The sequence below is a fragment of the Plasmodium vinckei genome, assembly GCF_900681995.1.
Source record: "Plasmodium vinckei vinckei genome assembly, chromosome: PVVCY_05".
Lineage (NCBI taxonomy): Eukaryota > Apicomplexa > Aconoidasida > Haemosporida > Plasmodiidae > Plasmodium > Plasmodium vinckei.
Genome location: NC_051297.1, coordinates 927,627 through 945,303, shown reverse-complemented (window position 1 = coordinate 945,303; position 17,677 = coordinate 927,627). Strand labels below are relative to the sequence as shown.

The following is a 17,677-nucleotide window of genomic DNA, read 5'->3' as shown; positions in this document are numbered from 1 at the left end:
AGATAAATTAATTATATAGCGTGATTATATATTAAATTAAAATGTACATAATAATAACATTATGAATAAAACAAACAATAAATCAAATTTAATTATTCTATAAAATGTAAAAAACGTAACCTTTGTGCTATAAAATATTAAATATATTATTTTTAATCAAAAATATCAGGATCACCAAAATCATCAAGATTGATTTTTGGTATATTTTTTAATTTAGAAAAATTTCTATCAAATTTCTTTACGATAATAATAAGTATCAAAGACACAAAAGGTACAAGTAAGAATATCTGCTCCGTCATTCCTAATGTTATTATCATAAAAAATGCTGCAGTCAACAACATCGTCTTTATAATTATATTTTTTTTTATTTTATAGACTTTGAAATTTTTTTAAATTTCTTATAACAATTATTTGATTTAATTTCATTATATTTATCGTTAAATTTATCTTCATCAATCTCAAAAATATGTTCACTTTTTTTTATTACTCTTTTATCTTGTATTGGCTGTATTGATAATTCGCCATTCCTTTCATTATCGAGCTCTTTTTTGCTTCATTTAATTCTTTTTGAATTTTATGAATTAATTTTTTCGTTTTCCCATCTAAATTATTTAAATTGGGTGTTGTATTACTTTCTTTATAGTTCTTTACATGTGAATTTATAATATTTCTAAGATTTATTATTTCTTCGTCATCATTGTAGGCATTAAATTGATTTGCAAGACTCACGGTTGATTGATAAAAATTATTTAAATCGAATTGGTTGTCTGCATCTGATAATATCCTATTATTTTTAAAATTTATTATATTCCTTTCAAGATATATCTTTCTTTCGTTTATAAAGCATAATTCCTACAAACAAATGAAATATTCATTAACATGTATATAATTAGTTTTAATTGTGTCTTTAACTTAGCATAAGCTTTTTACCGATATATGAAACAATAATATAAGGTTAATGCAAAACAGGGTGATACGAAAACTATAATAAAATATTATGTAACTTACTTTTTTGGCATATTCAAAAGAACAAATAATAATTGAAAACAAAACAAATTAAAAATACTGACTTTCATTTTTAACATTATTTATCAAATAAAAAAAATAATATATATGTAGTTTTATATAATGATGATAACATCATATTTATTAATTTTTTGTTCTAAAATATATGAATAAATTAATATATTTATAAAAAACTATGGCATTTATTATTTTTCCATTTTCTATAGTATTAATTAATGTAACCGTTGTAATAAAATTCGCTATATTTATTAAAAGTATTTAAAGATATAAATATTAATTTTTCTCTAAAAATACAACATTTTTAATATTTTAATTGTAAAAAATATTTTTTTGAAATTTGTTATACAAACTGTTTTTTAATATGATTTATAATATATTGGTATATTTAATGATACGCTTGTAGGTTGTATATTTATAAACTTATATTTTTCTATTATTGTTTACATACGAACAAATTAATAAGCATCAATTAAATAATAAAATATTAGATATATATATTTTTTTGACACCAACTTAAATATACTTGTTATTGTTTCGAAGTAAAAAAAAAAAATTTTTTGGTTGTCGTTTTTTTTCGTTGCTTTTATAAATAAATATCCTATGTATATTGTATTTCCTCGTTATTATTTTTTAAGTAAAAGAATTATATAAATCATTATTTATTAATAAAAAAATAATATATAACAATTATATATTTTAAATGTGTATTTTTTCTTATACCATATTTTAATTACCGAAATTAAGAAATTAAATAAAACCAAAAATATATTACCAAAAAACAAACAATATATAATAATTTGTATTAATTTTACTATATCAATTGTAATTTCACCTGATTGTATGAAATATTCGAAAAAACTTCGAAAACAAAATAAACTATAATCATATATTTTTTTCCGTTTCATATAATTTGTTTATGATTTTATATATTATTATAATATATATCCAATTTTATTAATATTATTTGATACTAATATAATATGTATGTAGAGTTTGCATATATAAATTTGTATAAAGCCATAATACGATCTGGTATTATATATTTATTTGTGTTAATAATCTATATATATATATTTGAAAAGTAAAATTTTAATTATATATATTTTTTTAGTTGCAATATGGATGGTTATATTCCATAATATTGGTGATGGAAGAAATTGAATTAAATAATGATGAATTAAAAAATCCTACAGTATGTAAATTAGATGGAGATCCTAAGATAGGTTGGTTATGTAATAAAAATGGCTTACTTTTAAAAACATATGGGTGGGTAGTTAAAAATGCTATAGGAATTATATTGTTAATACATGGATTAAAAGCTCATACTCGATTAACTTTTATGAAAATAAATATAAAAATGCCAAATGGAAGTGAAGACTTAGTAGTAGACACTAATAATTACTATATTTATAAAGATAGTTGGATTGAAAAATTTAATCAAAATGGTTATTCAGTATATGGGATAGATTTGCAAGGACATGGGGAATCACAGGCATGGAAAGATGTAAGAGGAGATTTTACTTGTTTTAATGATCTAGTTGATGATGTAATACAATATATGAATCAAATTCAAGATGAAATCTCGAATGAAAATCAAACGGATGACAAATCACATGATATAATAACAACCAAAAAACAAAAGCTTCCTATGTATATTGTTGGACATTCGATGGGAGGAAATATTGCTTTAAGGATATTACAATTATTAGGGAAAGAAAATCAATATAAAACTAATTCTGGAAAGTCAAGTAACTATAAAAAATGTAACATCATTTTAGACAGTTCTACTGATATTAATGAAATTGATAATGATCTGGTAGAAAATATGATTAATGATAACTCTGTAAAACACATTTCGAATAAGCGCTGCATTACGAATCCTAAAAATGATGATTCCGATCATTCCTGTGCTAGTACCTCTTCTACGACAAATGCTATTGTTAGTTCTAATGATAAACATGAAATATGCTATAATTATTTAGATGATTTAAATATTAAAGGTTGCGTATCTTTATCTGGTATGATAATATTAAAAACATCATGGAATGCTGGAAACAAATCATTTAAATATTTGTATTTACCTGCAACAAGGTTCCTGTCTTGTGTTGCGCCTCATAAACGAACTTCGTCATCACGTTATAAAAAGTCCGAACATCATGCTAATATATGTAAATATGATAAATTTCGAAATAGTGATGAAGTAAAATATAAATGTATTTCTGAACTTATAAAAGGAACGATCACATTGAATTGTAATATTAAATATATGCCAAAGGATATTCCTTTATTATTTGTGCATTCAAAAGATGATAGCTCGTGTTCTTATGAGGGGGCAGTTTCATTTTATAATAAAGTAAATGCTCATAACAAAAAATTTCATTCTGTTGATGGCATGAATCATGCTATAACGATAGAGGCAGGAAATGAAGACATTTTAAAAGCAATTGTTGATTGGATTTCTGATGTAAGAAGCAATTGCGAATACGAAATAGAAGATGAATAAGAAAATTAAATATAAATGTGCGTTAATAATGCTTATATTAATTATTGTTTTGTATTTTCATAAATATAAATGTAACATTTTCAATTATTTTTTTAAGTTAAAACACGAAAATATAATAATAAATATATTATATCTTTTTACATTATGTATATGTTTTTTGTTATTTCAAATTGTTTTTTAAATTAAATTTGTATATAATTATTTTGGTTGCAATTTGAAGATATATATAATGCTAATTTGTGAATTTATACAAATTAAAATTAATTATGTAATAACTTTACTTTTAATTAGCTTTTATGTTCTTATAATTAATAAATCTTAATTAAAATAATAATCATTTACATTTATTATTTGCCGTTTTTTATATGTAAGGCAATTTTAAAGAAAAAAAAACGAAGAATCAAATTTAGTATCATAATATCATTTTTAAAATAAAATATTGTTGAAGTCATTTAAAGTTGATAAGTATTATTACGTAATTTTGTGGAAAAATACTATTTAGATGCGTATACATGTTTTTTATATAATAGCATTTTTTAGTGAGTATATATTTCATAAGGAAAATAGACAATCTATTTCTTAAATTAATAAGATTATTACTTTGTATAAGTAATATAGATTCATTTATAACGTATTTAGATTAATTTAGTCGTGTAGAATTTATTACGTTCACTGTCGTTGATACAAATATATTTTGTAAAATTATCAATAATAAAACAATCACAAACATAAGTTATAAGAGATAATATACATTAAGAATGAAAAAATATATTTTATAAATACGCATATAAAATATAAGCATACATATATAATATAAAATTATATGCATACAAATAATCTGAAAACTATGTTATATTGTAGACAACTATTCTAAATGAACCGAATTATGTTATAGTTTCATATATAAGATTACTATATAGTTTGGTTGAAAAGCTGTAACTTAAATCAAAATAATAATGACACAAATAATAAATTTTACTAAATAAATAAATATTTTCACCAAGCGTAGAAATGCATAATATATTATGATATGTATAATTCAATATAACTATGGATTAAAAAATCTTATACAATAAATAATAAGGGATCGTATATATCTTTAGCCAACAATTAGCAATGCATTATAAAATATGAATTATAATATTAACACATTTAATATATATGAACGAGTTAGATAGAAGTAATATAACGTATGGGAAATATGTTATGCACCCCCTTCCATATTAATGGCTGTGCCCCTTTTTAGTTACATATTTAAACATCTCAAGATTAAACATACGGGATGATATATATATATATATATATTTAATCAACATTTTCAGACAAATAAAGATGTCCAAATTATAAAAAATAAAATCTACGTTGTAACTGAATCGCAGTTTCTTCATAGATACCTATATATATTCATAATCAATATATTTATTATTACTTATGTTTTTTTATTATAATTAAATATAAAACTATAGTTGACTAATTATTATATTTTCCATAACACAATAATTTCTAAAACAAACCAAACATAATTTATAAATATATGTAATATATTCGTACAACAAAATAATTTCTAAAACAATAAAACAAATCAAACACAATTTATAAATATATGTAATATATTCGTACAACAAAATAATTTCTAAAACAATAAAACAAATCAAACACAATTTATAAATATATGTAATATATTCGTACAACAAAATAATTTATAAAATATTAAAAACAAATCAGATAAAATTAATATATATATCTTTTGAAAAAATATCTGTATGACACTCATTCCATTTAGAACATTATCATTTGTGATTATTACTATAATTTTCTTTCTGCTTTAATTTTTATTTTGGGCATTAACACCATATCATTTTCATTGCCTTCAACATTTTTATTTTTCATCATTCTGCATTTTTATAGTCCGTATTTTAAAAACATGGTCCTTTTAATTGGCTCTCAATATTCTCATTAGCATAAGTTTTTAATTTCTCTTCATCTAAATATGTATATAGTTCTTAATGCTTACAACTTGGTTATTTCCTCTTATTTTGACCAGAAAAATGATCTATATAATCATCCAAGTCTGAGTCATCTGTATCCATGTAGTCTATTATCTTCCAGAGGTTATTCAAACGGGTTATTTCTCTTTTAATATCACGAGTGTCTGGATGAAAAGGTTTTTCTTCCTTTGGAATTTTGGGTAATTGTTCAAATATAGGTTTGATTTTTCTTTCTCTAATTCTACGTTTCGAATTTGGTGGTGGTGGTGGTGAAATAGATGTTGTAAATGGGAATTCTGTAATTGTTGGTTTGTTATCTGGTGGTGTTAAGTCAACAGTCCTTGGGTTCTTGGGGGCGGTTAGATATGCTTTCACAAATGGTGAATTTCTTGGCATAAGTCTTTTCTCTTTTGGGTTTTCTAATGAGATAGCATAAACATCTAGTGCTTCATAAAATATTTCATCGTCAGGAACTGGGTATTCAATATTTTCTTGATCTTCATAAGCTGGTTTGGTTTCATAAGCTGGTTTGGTTTCATAAGCTGGTTTGGTTTCATAAGCTGGTTTGGTTTCATAAGCTGGTTGATCTTCATAAGCTGGTTGATCTTCATAAGCTGGTTGATCTTCATAAATTGGTTGATCTTCATAAGTTGGTTGATCTTCATAAGCTGGTTGATCTTCATAAACTGGTTGATCTTCATAAGCTGGTTGATCTTCATAAGCTGGTTGATCTTCATAAGCTGGTTGTTCCTCATATACTTCTTCTCCTACTTCATTGTTTTCTTGCTCAGATAATAATCGGTTCGATTTTATAACCCTAGTTACATTATTATTATTTTCCTAAAAATATATAAAATTTGAATATATTTAAAATTAAATTTTATTTTATAATGTAAAACATCACCATATTATAAATTTTAGCACAATAAGCAAATATTTATAAAATTAACATATAATATTTTACCTCGTTACTGTATGTGTTGCATAAGCACATTAAAAGAAGAGATGAACTAATTTGTATTAATTTGGAATTCATTTTTGCAGTATATATTATATTTTTTTAGTATCATAAAAAATTCAAAAAAATAAAAAAATATTCTTTTTATATATAAAACAATATACTAGTTCTATTTCTATACTATATGGTTTTATTTACATATATTTGTATGTATGATATTTGATATTAATTATGTCAAATTATTATATTATAATACCATTGATTATTTTACATTAATTTGTATATAAATATATGGAAAATTTCATAAAAAATATTATTAAATATTTAATAACACAATTTAATTATATTTTTTTAATTAGTATTTCAAAAAAAAATATATTATTTATTTATAAAAAAAAAATATTATTTATTCATAAAAAAAATATATTATTTATTCATAAAAAAAATATATTATTTATTCATAAAAAAAATATATTGTTGGTCCAACAACGTTTATTTTTAATTGTAATATATAATTAGATTAACAACATACATGCATAATAATAAGCATGCAGTATGCCTAATTATTTTGGTGATGGATTAAAGCCTAATAATATCAAAAATAATACTAAATTGAAATAATTCAATTGAGTTCAACTATATATTTTTTTTCATCGTATCATTTTATAATTTTTTGTATTATTATATTATAACTTGTAAAATTGTTTTCTTTTTCCTATTGAATTTTATCATATTTTTTTTTATATAATTCGACTTTCCATTATTTATAAATATTTTAATAACACTTTCAAATTATCATTTTTTATTTTATACTATTTTTAATTGCAAAAATTTATAATATAATCCTATATATCATATTTTCGATATAGTAATAAAAAACTAATTAACTTGCAGCACATCATCATATTTTTTAATTATTGTTGTATAGTTATCATTTAGAACATATGGATGCATTATATATTTATATAACTAAATATCATTTGATCTTTAATAATAAAAACCATAAATTAAGGTAAAATTTACGATCATTAATATAATCCTTGTTTTTCTTTCATATATAATATATGTTTTTTCATTTTTAAATAAAATATTATACTAAATTTATGTAATAATATTTAAAAATTGTATAAGCCAACAAATGTTATCAAATATGAGCAAATTAATTCAAAAAAAACTCATGAATCAGTATCCTATATTTCCGATATCATAAAATATGAATATCTTTATTTTTATAATTATTGACAAAATGTAATATTTAATAATTAAAAAGTAATAATAATGAACAAAGATTATGTTAATTCATTTGTGATTTCTGTGTCTATTTTCATAAGTTGTAAACTCAAACCAATTACAGTTAAAATCCCAAATGGGAATTCAATACAACATGCATAAACACCTCCCAAATAAATGTTATGTTAAATATTCCCCATTTAAATATGATATTTAGCGCCTTTTTAAGCAATTTATCGTATTTTAATTCCTTATAGCTATCTCTTCAAAGAATTTCATTATATTCGTTTTCAAAATTGTCATAATCAATATTTAAAGTGCCCGTGTCACTTGCCAATTGTTTAAATTGCCTATATTTTCATACCGAAAAATGTATATACTTTTTTATTGTCTTATATTGTGTTTGTTCCACTGGTATCCCATCATTAACTTATTTTTTTTCTTTGAAATTTTTGATAATTTCATCACAACCTTGTGAATTAAAATTTTCATTCCCATATTTATGCCTTTTAATTTGAATAGCATGTTATTGACCTTACAGTCCTTTACATGATTATCTATAACATTTTGAATGCATTTTATTCAATCGTCATTAAAGGTATCTACAAGATTCAAATTTGATTCATAAAAATTATTTAAATAAAATTGATTGTCTACATCTGCTAACATCCCATTATTTATTAAACTTATTGCATTCCTTCCAAGGTATATTATTATCTCATTTACATAGTTAATTCCTAAAATGAAATTAAATATTTATTAATATATAATTAATATTAATTGTTTCTTTAATTTAACATAAGTGTCTTATCAATACATAAAACAATAATATAGAATCCATGTAAAACAAATAGATGCGAAAACTATATTGAAATGTTATTAATAATAAAAGAAAATATTGTGTAACTTACCATTTGGCGAATATTCAAAAAAACAAATAATAATTAAAAAAAAACTATTTTAAAATACAGATTCTCATTTTTAACTTTATTCATTAAATAAATGGAATAATGATAATAACTTCATATTTATTAATTTTTTGTATTTTCTATAGAACTAATTTATGCACCGTTGTAATCAATTTAATTCTATTCATTAAAAGTATTTATGGATGTAAATATTTTATTATCTTTATTTTTACAAATACTATTTAAATAAAACATAAATGTATCACATTAATTATCACAGAAAAATTCCTCATATAGAAAATATATTCTATATTTTTTTTATAAAAATAGATGAATGAGCCTTAATAAGGCTCCTTTATACCAAAACCCTAATTATTTATGCTAATAAATGCAATACCGTTTATTTATTATTGTTTGAACTTTATATTGCCTTTTAAAATGAAGCTATATATTTTTAACACGAAAATAAAACTTATTAAATTTATCATATAAATTTCTTTTCTTTTATAAACAAAAAAATAAATTAATAAAGGAATGAGATCGGTCTGTATAACATTCTCTATATAAATTAATTCCATTTCCCCACAATTTCTCATAATAAATATTAAATTATTTAAATCGACGTTATTTTATAAAATCAAATCGATGCTCTGAAATCATCTGTCTATACGATTCCAACATTTGATCGATTGTCCCATAAACCATTAACCACAAATTAACAATAAATATAAAAAATACATAGTTCAAACATTTACCATTAAGTTATATTAATATGAAATTCAATTGTTATAATTTGTCTTATATATATATATAAAACAATTTGTTAAACTAATAAATATTGTCAAATTATTAAAAATTATACAAATAAAATGTAATGTGATACTTAACCTTAACCCATTTATGGGTTCCACAAACACTATCTTAACCCTGACCCACAACATAAAAATTATATAAAAAATATGCAAAAATAATGCAAAATACAATAATATATACATATAAATTTATATTTTATTGATTGTATTATTTAAATGCTTTTAGAAACCCAAAAATTATGATCAAAATTTTCTTATTTCCAAATAGACAGTTACTTAACATATATCAATCATTATTATGGTTCCTGGAATTATCACTATTCTTCGAATCATATATTAAGTTTCATTTTCTTCTTTATTTTTTTTAATTTTTTTCTTAAATATTGTCTTTGAAATAGTTTTTTATCAATTCCAAATAATGAATACTAATATAAAAATGGTAAATTATATATTTTTTGATAAATTCATATAAGGGATTACAAAAATATAATTTAAATATTATAGTTTTAATTCCTTATTATTTACCTTATAAGCAATTCCCAAGAAAGCTGGTATTACAGAAAATGTCGATAAAACTGGAATTACTGTGTTTAGTATCGACGAACTTGATGATGTAACTTCAGAATTCTGCTCAAATGTTTGTTTAGAACTTTCTAAAGAAATATGTCCAGGATTTTCTACAGAAATTTTTTTGGGGGTAAATTCTGAAAGAGGTGGAAAATAGGTACATATATTATCTTTATCATCATATCTTTTTTTTAAATTTTTATAATCATTTGATAATGTAGACAATATTTGACTATATGAACTGTTTTCTATATTATTAGAATCTTTATTGAGTTCTTCAAATTTACTAACAAAGATTTTAGCTAATCCCGAATATTCATTACAATTCCAAAGAATACTATGAAATTTATAATATAAATAAAATAATATTACAAATGGATCATTAAATTTAGATATTTCTTTAATATCCATCAAATTTTTTTTTCTATCTATAATTTCCTTATAAGTCGGACCATTATCTTTTATATTCTTATTATAATCATTATTATTTTTTATATGATTAGTATAAAAATCATTTAATTTGATGAATTTATGTTGTGAATGTTGTTTTAGTTTATAACTTAAAAATAAAATAGCGTATTCGGCAAGTTTATCATCTTCTAATTTATAATTTTCCTTTAACGTTTTTAGCAAATAAATAACACTACATTTAGTCATTTCAAGATATTTACGAGAATTATCAAATGATGAGTTAATCCCGTTATAACAATACTTGTGGATTGATTTGTGTTTTGTATTAACTCTAAATTGACGATTATCATCCTCCCAAAAATAGTCATCGATCGTATAAATGTCATAATACTACAAATATATTTTATGAATTAAACGAAAAAGCGTATTAATATAAATGCTAATCAAATGAAAATTAATATAATTTATGAGCGATACAACATATAAAACACATGTGAAGAGAATATTTTATTTAAAAAATTGTATACCCAATTCTTAGACATTATAATGAAATTTTGTTATAATTTGGAGATTATGAGGGATAATAATATTTATATATATTACGTAAATATTTGTTGTACCTATTTAAGTTCTTTGCATAGCAATTATATTTCGTTAAACATGCTATACTTATTTTATGACAATTATCTAAATTACCTTAAATGGAGAGTTGCTTAATATACTTTTGCCATATGTATATTTGATACATTTATACAAAAAATGCTATTATTACTATAATCCTTAAAAATATATAAATAGTTATTTAATATGATATATTACAGATTTATATAATTGTTTCTTATAATATAGATTTTTCTAAAATTATAATATTTTTAAATTAAGTTACATGTTCCATTTTCTATTCAAATTACATAAATTTATATTATTTTTATTTAATCTATATAAATTCATGGCCGATTTTAATATGTTCAATAACTTTATCTTTAATCCTATATACTTCAATTTAGAAATATACCTTATTGGGCTATCTTATAATATATTTTGAGCATCTTTCCTATGTTTTAAAACAAACAATTAGCACTGAAACCATATTATTGAGCCATTTGTAAGGTTAAATAAGTCTTTGAATGCAAACCATTTTTAAAATAATACTTAGTAAATATTAAATATATAATACATAAATAAATATTGATGTAAATTTTAAAGCATAATAAAAAAATATGTGTAATTAGATTGTTATATTGCGCTTTGAAAGGACAAAATAAAATATATTTGCTCTTTTTATATATATAATATTCGATAAATATTATGCATTGCTCATTTTATCATATATATTTTACTTCTATAGTTATCCATGTATATGATCCAAATAATTTATTATAAATATTATGATAAAATAATGCTATTTTAGATTAAAAAATGATGATTCACTAAGTACTGATAATATAATACGTTATAATATGGAATAATAAAAGACATTTAATATAATTGAGTCTTTAACTCTTTCTTTATCGATCCCATTTTTTATAATATAAAACCGTATATCCCCAATTGTATATTTGACAATATATATAACATTGATACCTTTATATTGCACTCTATATTTTATTGTTTTATCATTCAATCAATAAAACAAATACTTATGTATCTATGTTAGAAAGTATCATATATAATTTTTTACTGAATATTTATAGAAAACAATTGTATGTAGCATATAACAAGGATTTAGGGGATATTCTTATTTTTTTTTATTTTATTATTAATTTTTTAAATAATAAGTAATTTTATAAAAATATATTTTTTATTAACTCATTATATTAGTAATGTTTTATTCTTAAAATTATATAAATCAATTTAGAACTGAAAATTATATGAACCGTTCTAACAACATCATCTTTATATAAAAATTATAAAATATATAATTTCGTATTATAATTATATAAGTATATTTTTTAATTATACTTATGAGTTCATTTACCTATAATAATAGTAATAAACGAATTTACTTGTTTATAATTTTTAATAATTATATCGAGTTTTAAAATAAGGTTCATGGAATATTAATCCCAAAATAAAAGTTATTAATTAAATTTATAATTCCAAAAAATCGGATTTTCTTTTATAGACAAAAAAAATTAACAAAAAAAATAAATTAATAAATGGTATAGGATCAGCCTGCATAAGTTTGTATATATTTAATAATGGATTTTTTTTTCTACTAACTGAATTTATAATCGGTTTTAGGTCTTTGTTTCTATCATATGATTTTATAATTATTCCCACTGTCTTTTTCCTCCAAATGAATTTGTAATTTTTTTCACGTTTTTTTTTCTCTTCGATTTGGTTGTACATCCAAGTGATAAATATTAACATAAAAATGGGAATTCATATTTATTTAGAAAATGCATGCTAATTACATTATATTTAATAATTTCATATTATTTAGCTTATATATAATTGTTAAAATAATGGATATTGAAATAACTATAATGCTAATATCCGTTATATCACATTTATTATTCGCTCCTATACACCATATTGATGATTTTTCGTTCATTTTAACATCGATTCCATAGGGGTTATTTCCATTCCCTGTATTTGAAGGACTTATACCAGAACTTAATAATGTAACTTAAATAATTGTTAGTGTTTTAATTTCTCCTTTTCCGTCGTTTGGATCAGGTTGATGCACTATGTTAGATGCATCGTTCTGAAATGTATCTTGGAAATCGTGTATGGAGGTAGGCTGCTTTTGGGAAGATGGTGCTTGTGATGAGCCTTGTGTTTGATTATACTATGGTTGTGGTGAAGTTATTGATGGAGGCTGAAATTGTGGTATAGATGGTGAATTTGAATCTGGGTTTGGAATTTGCGATATGCTTGATGGGTTATTGTCTGTTGGTAAACTATTCCCCGAATCCTAAACCTCTATTATTATTACTACTATCTTTGATTTATTAAATTTATTTTATTTTTTACGTTTCAATATTCATAGCAATTGTATTGAATTTACATAATCTTGCAGACCTATTGAGTTACATATATTTTATTAGCCTTTTTGATAAAAAATAAAAATTATGCACCGTTGTAATCCGCTTTTTGTTGTGCATAAAAAATAACCAATTGTAAGTTGACTGGAAACATGTGAAATAACTTTTGACAATGGTAAAAAATAAAGTCTCTTTTAAATTTAACAGTTAAGTTCATTTTATATGTTCATTTAAGCATAAAATGAATAAATAATAATATATATCCACGCAAATAAACGAAATTAAAAATAAAATAATAAAATAATAACAACACAAATAAAGCAAATCATCTTATATGTACAAACAACTATGAATTATTATTAGTCTTTTAGAAGCTCTAATAAAATTGTCCATATCCTTGAAAGTTAATATATATATTTATAATCCTCTCTTAGTATGGAAATGAAAAAATGAAAATAAATAAAAAAGAAGAAATATGATAAAATAAGTAAATATAGGTAAAGAGAAGTATACAAATATAAAAGCGTATATATAGGTAAGAACATAAACTCTAACAAAAATATTTTGGTATTACGAAACACTAGTGATTAACAATTGACGAAATTTGAAAAAAAACTAAAAAAAATAAAAAAACTAAAAAAAATAAAAAAACTAAAAAAAATAAAAAAACTAAAAAAACTAAAAAAATAAAAATATGGGCATTTTGTTTTCACCCCATATGGAATGGTAAATTTATATATTAAAAGAAGGATATTTAAATAAAAAAACAAACATATATATATAATATATGATGCTTGTTTTTTATATTATACAAATAAATGATACAAAAAATATACATCATATAGACTGTAAACAATTACTTTTACATCATATATATAGCATTTTAATTAGACAAATGATACATAAGAATGTATAATATACACAATTTTTTTTGAAAAACATAACTCGAATATTAATATATAATTTTTGTGTACCTTCCACAAATATTTAATTATGTGTGCATATTTTTTTTTATCAAATTACAAATAAATATGATTATTCGATCGATACATAAAATTATTCTGTGCAATCGAGAGTATAAATATATATGCATTATGCGCATATATATTTTTTTAGATAAGTCATTATATATATACATATAGGGAGAAAATATTTTTGACTAGTTTTTCATAACACAAATATTTCAGCAAAGCTATTTTTCCCCTATATGAAGCAAATCATTTGCTATATTTTTTGTTTTGCATTACTAGCTTGAATGATCTGCATTCGCACATCCGAGCTTAAATTATCTGAATGTCGCCTCGTTTATGGAGCTTTGTCCTTTGGAAGATCGGTTAAAACACCAGTGCCTTGCGTTGGTGATGCCTCCTTTGGTAAGACACTCTTGTCAGTATCACTTCTGAGGTTTTTTTTAACTTTTTTTTTAACTTTTGGTGTTTTTTGTGTATCTTCTAGCCAATCTACAAGTTTTTTGAGAACTCTTTCATTTCCAGGTTCCATTGTAATCATATGTTCCATATCTTCTAAAGTGTGAAATTCTTTTTTTTTAGTTTTCAATTTATTATAAAAATCCTGAGCGGATGGGTGATTGCATTTTTGATCGTTAACAGAATGAATAAGAAGTATGGGAACATCCTTTAGTATTTTGTCTGCATCCTTATTTAAATTATCAGCAGCTTTCAATAATGTATAAAGAAATTTATTAGTAATAGGTTTGTCATAAAATATTTTATCATATGTATATATATCTCTTAAATATGGAAATACTTCACAAGATACACTTGGCGAAAATCTAAATGTTGGAAATAAAAGTGATGATAATGCCGCCATCGGTATATAAAAAAATTTCCATGAAGGCTCTTTTCTTATCCCTTTTGCTGAAAGCATTCCTGATAATGAACAAACACCTCTTATATTTAGTCGATTATAATAGTTGTATTTTCTTTGTGATAACAATTCCAATATTCTCAAAACAATATTTCCTCCCATTGATAATCCAACCAAATACATTGGTATAGGTGTTTTATATGGAGCTATGTTATAGTCAGGTCTTTTATATTGATTATGTCCTGGTTGACGTGAACGTAAACCTTTGGTTATAATTTTATCTTCGTTGGAACAACAAACATCAGATTCATCTTTTAAAATCAAATCACATCTAGTGCACCTTTTTTTTTGTCTTATTGCGTTTTTTTCATTTTCATAATTATCCTTGGCAGCTTCGTTAATGATTGATTCATGTATACTATTCATATATTGAAGTACATCATCAGCAAAATCATCAAAATTCGTAATGTAGGTTTTTTCACCCTTTAAACAGCCTGATTCACCATGTCCTTGTAAATCCAGACTACAAACAGAATAACCGTTTTTGTTTAATTCTTCAATCCAACTATCTTTATGGACATAAAAGTTATCTCCATCATTTAAAACGGCCTTTTCATTATTTAATATAGTGGCATTATGTCTTAAATAATCAAATCGACAATGTGAATTTAAAGAGTGCACTAGAAATACTATTCCTACAGGTGCCTTGACAAACCATTTAAATGTTTTTATCTTCAAACCATGTTTATTTGTAAAAAAACCAATAGCAGGATTACCCATTATTGCCGGGTCTTTATTACCCGATTTTAACATAACATTGGTACCTTCTGATTCTTCTCGAGATAGCTCCATTTTTTTATATTATTTTTTTTTTCTATTTTTCCTATTTATTAATATGTATATATTACTATATGCCTTTATATTATGCATTTATGAAAAATCATAATTTAATATGAAAATATATGTTTTTCTATAAACATAATAATTCAAAACTTATTAAAAAATAAAATCAAATATGATCACTTATTAGAAAAAAAAACAACAATGACAATAATAACATAACACCATACAGATAATAATAATGTCTGATTGGACATACTCAAATTATTAAAAACATGTAATGTTCGATTTAAATGGAATATAAAATAAAAATATGTGAATAAATTCACATATTTTAGAAAATCATGGATAATAAAAAAATAATAATAAAAAACTTACATGTTTTTGAAAATAATGAAAAATAAAATAAAATTACAAATATATAAAAACATAAAAAAAAATAAATACTAATCTAAAAAAATATATTGTTTTAAGATTAGTACTTAGTCTGTACCCATAGTATAATATATATATAATTTAGTATAGGGTGGTAGTTGTTTATCGACAAAGTTAACTTTAAAATATCAACTATGTTAAACCTAAAACCCATTAGAAATAAAAGTCTATAGGCTAAGTATTAAAATTTATTTAAAAATAATATGTATATAATCATATTTAATATATATATTAAAAATATCTAAGCACTTCCTACTCATATCTATATTAAGGGAATTATATATTTTTTTTTTATACGCTGTGATATATAATTACAAAACTCAATTTTTTAATTGTATACTAGAGAGTACGAATTAAAAAAAAATATTGGTTATAATTTAAAGTGTTTTATTTTATTATTTTTGCGGTACTTAACATGTTTTTTATCACTTTTTAAAATATGTAATTTGTTCTAAAAAATAAATTATTTAAAAACATTATATTAATTACTAAAAAATTATTTGAAATGTAATAATAGTCTCCCCCTTTCGGCTATACTTTTATTTTCTCTTATACTCTAATTTTTTTACTATATGTTAATAATTTTTCTCAAAAGCAAGTTGTAATATATAAGATTGCTTATATAAATATTTTGAGTTCAATCTTTTTTTATTTCGCATGCATTAGTAAAAATTAAAATTTCTTATAAAAAAAATATATAATCTAATAAACTGCGTCTTTATAAAGTGCTAAGCTAATATAACGCCCATAAAGAGGCACACCAAGGAATAACAAAAAAAAATAAATTAATAAATGACATAGGATCGACTTGCATAATTTTGTATATATTTAATAATTCCGTTTTCTCATCGCCTCAGCAACTTCTTTATTATCTCCACTACTTTCTTCATTTATCATACGGTTCATGTAGCACTGAGAGATGAAACCATAATAAATATTTTCTTGCATGTCCCCTTATTTCCACCTAAATTCCCATATTAATGTTGAAATTATTTAAATCGACGTTATATTATAAACCAAATCGACACTTTGAATTAATCTTTCTATATCGATTCCAATATTCGATCAATTGACCCATAAATCACTAATCACAAATTAACAATAAAATACATATCTAAACACATTATAATCAAGCTATATTAACACGAAATTTTATTTTTGTGATTTGTCCTGCACATATTT

General features: G+C 22.1%; 4 protein-coding genes across 4 annotated transcripts; 1 reads left to right on the top strand and 3 right to left on the bottom strand.

Annotated features, from left to right (window-relative positions):
• Nucleotides 1–228: 228 nt before the first annotated feature.
• PVVCY_0502620 (Plasmodium exported protein, unknown function) lies at nt 229–1,085 on the bottom strand (the record flags this gene model as incomplete). Its single annotated transcript, XM_037635055.1, has 3 exons — nt 229–301; nt 488–784; nt 1,009–1,085. The coding sequence occupies 3 exons, from the start codon at nt 1,083–1,085 to the stop codon at nt 229–231; spliced, it is 447 nt and encodes a 148-aa protein (XP_037490239.1).
• A 1,088-nt stretch (nt 1,086–2,173) lies between these two features.
• Nucleotides 2,174–3,529, top strand: PVVCY_0502610 (lysophospholipase, putative; the record flags this gene model as incomplete). The annotated part of the gene is made up of 1 exon (XM_008628633.1): nt 2,174–3,529. One exon carries the CDS (start codon nt 2,174–2,176, stop codon nt 3,527–3,529), a length of 1,356 nt encoding a protein of 451 aa, XP_008626855.1.
• Nucleotides 3,530–5,550: 2,021 nt separating this feature from the next.
• PVVCY_0502600 (erythrocyte membrane associated protein 2, putative) lies at nt 5,551–6,553 on the bottom strand (the record flags this gene model as incomplete). Its single annotated transcript, XM_037635054.1, has 2 exons — nt 5,551–6,357; nt 6,482–6,553. The coding sequence occupies 2 exons, from the start codon at nt 6,551–6,553 to the stop codon at nt 5,551–5,553; spliced, it is 879 nt and encodes a 292-aa protein (XP_037490238.1).
• A 3,370-nt stretch (nt 6,554–9,923) lies between these two features.
• On the bottom strand, nt 9,924–10,945 carry PVVCY_0502590 (PIR protein CIR protein; the record flags this gene model as incomplete). The annotated part of the gene is made up of 2 exons (XM_037635053.1): nt 9,924–10,793; nt 10,931–10,945. The coding sequence occupies 2 exons, from the start codon at nt 10,943–10,945 to the stop codon at nt 9,924–9,926; spliced, it is 885 nt and encodes a 294-aa protein (XP_037490237.1).
• Between the last annotated feature and the right edge of the window lie 6,732 nt (nt 10,946–17,677).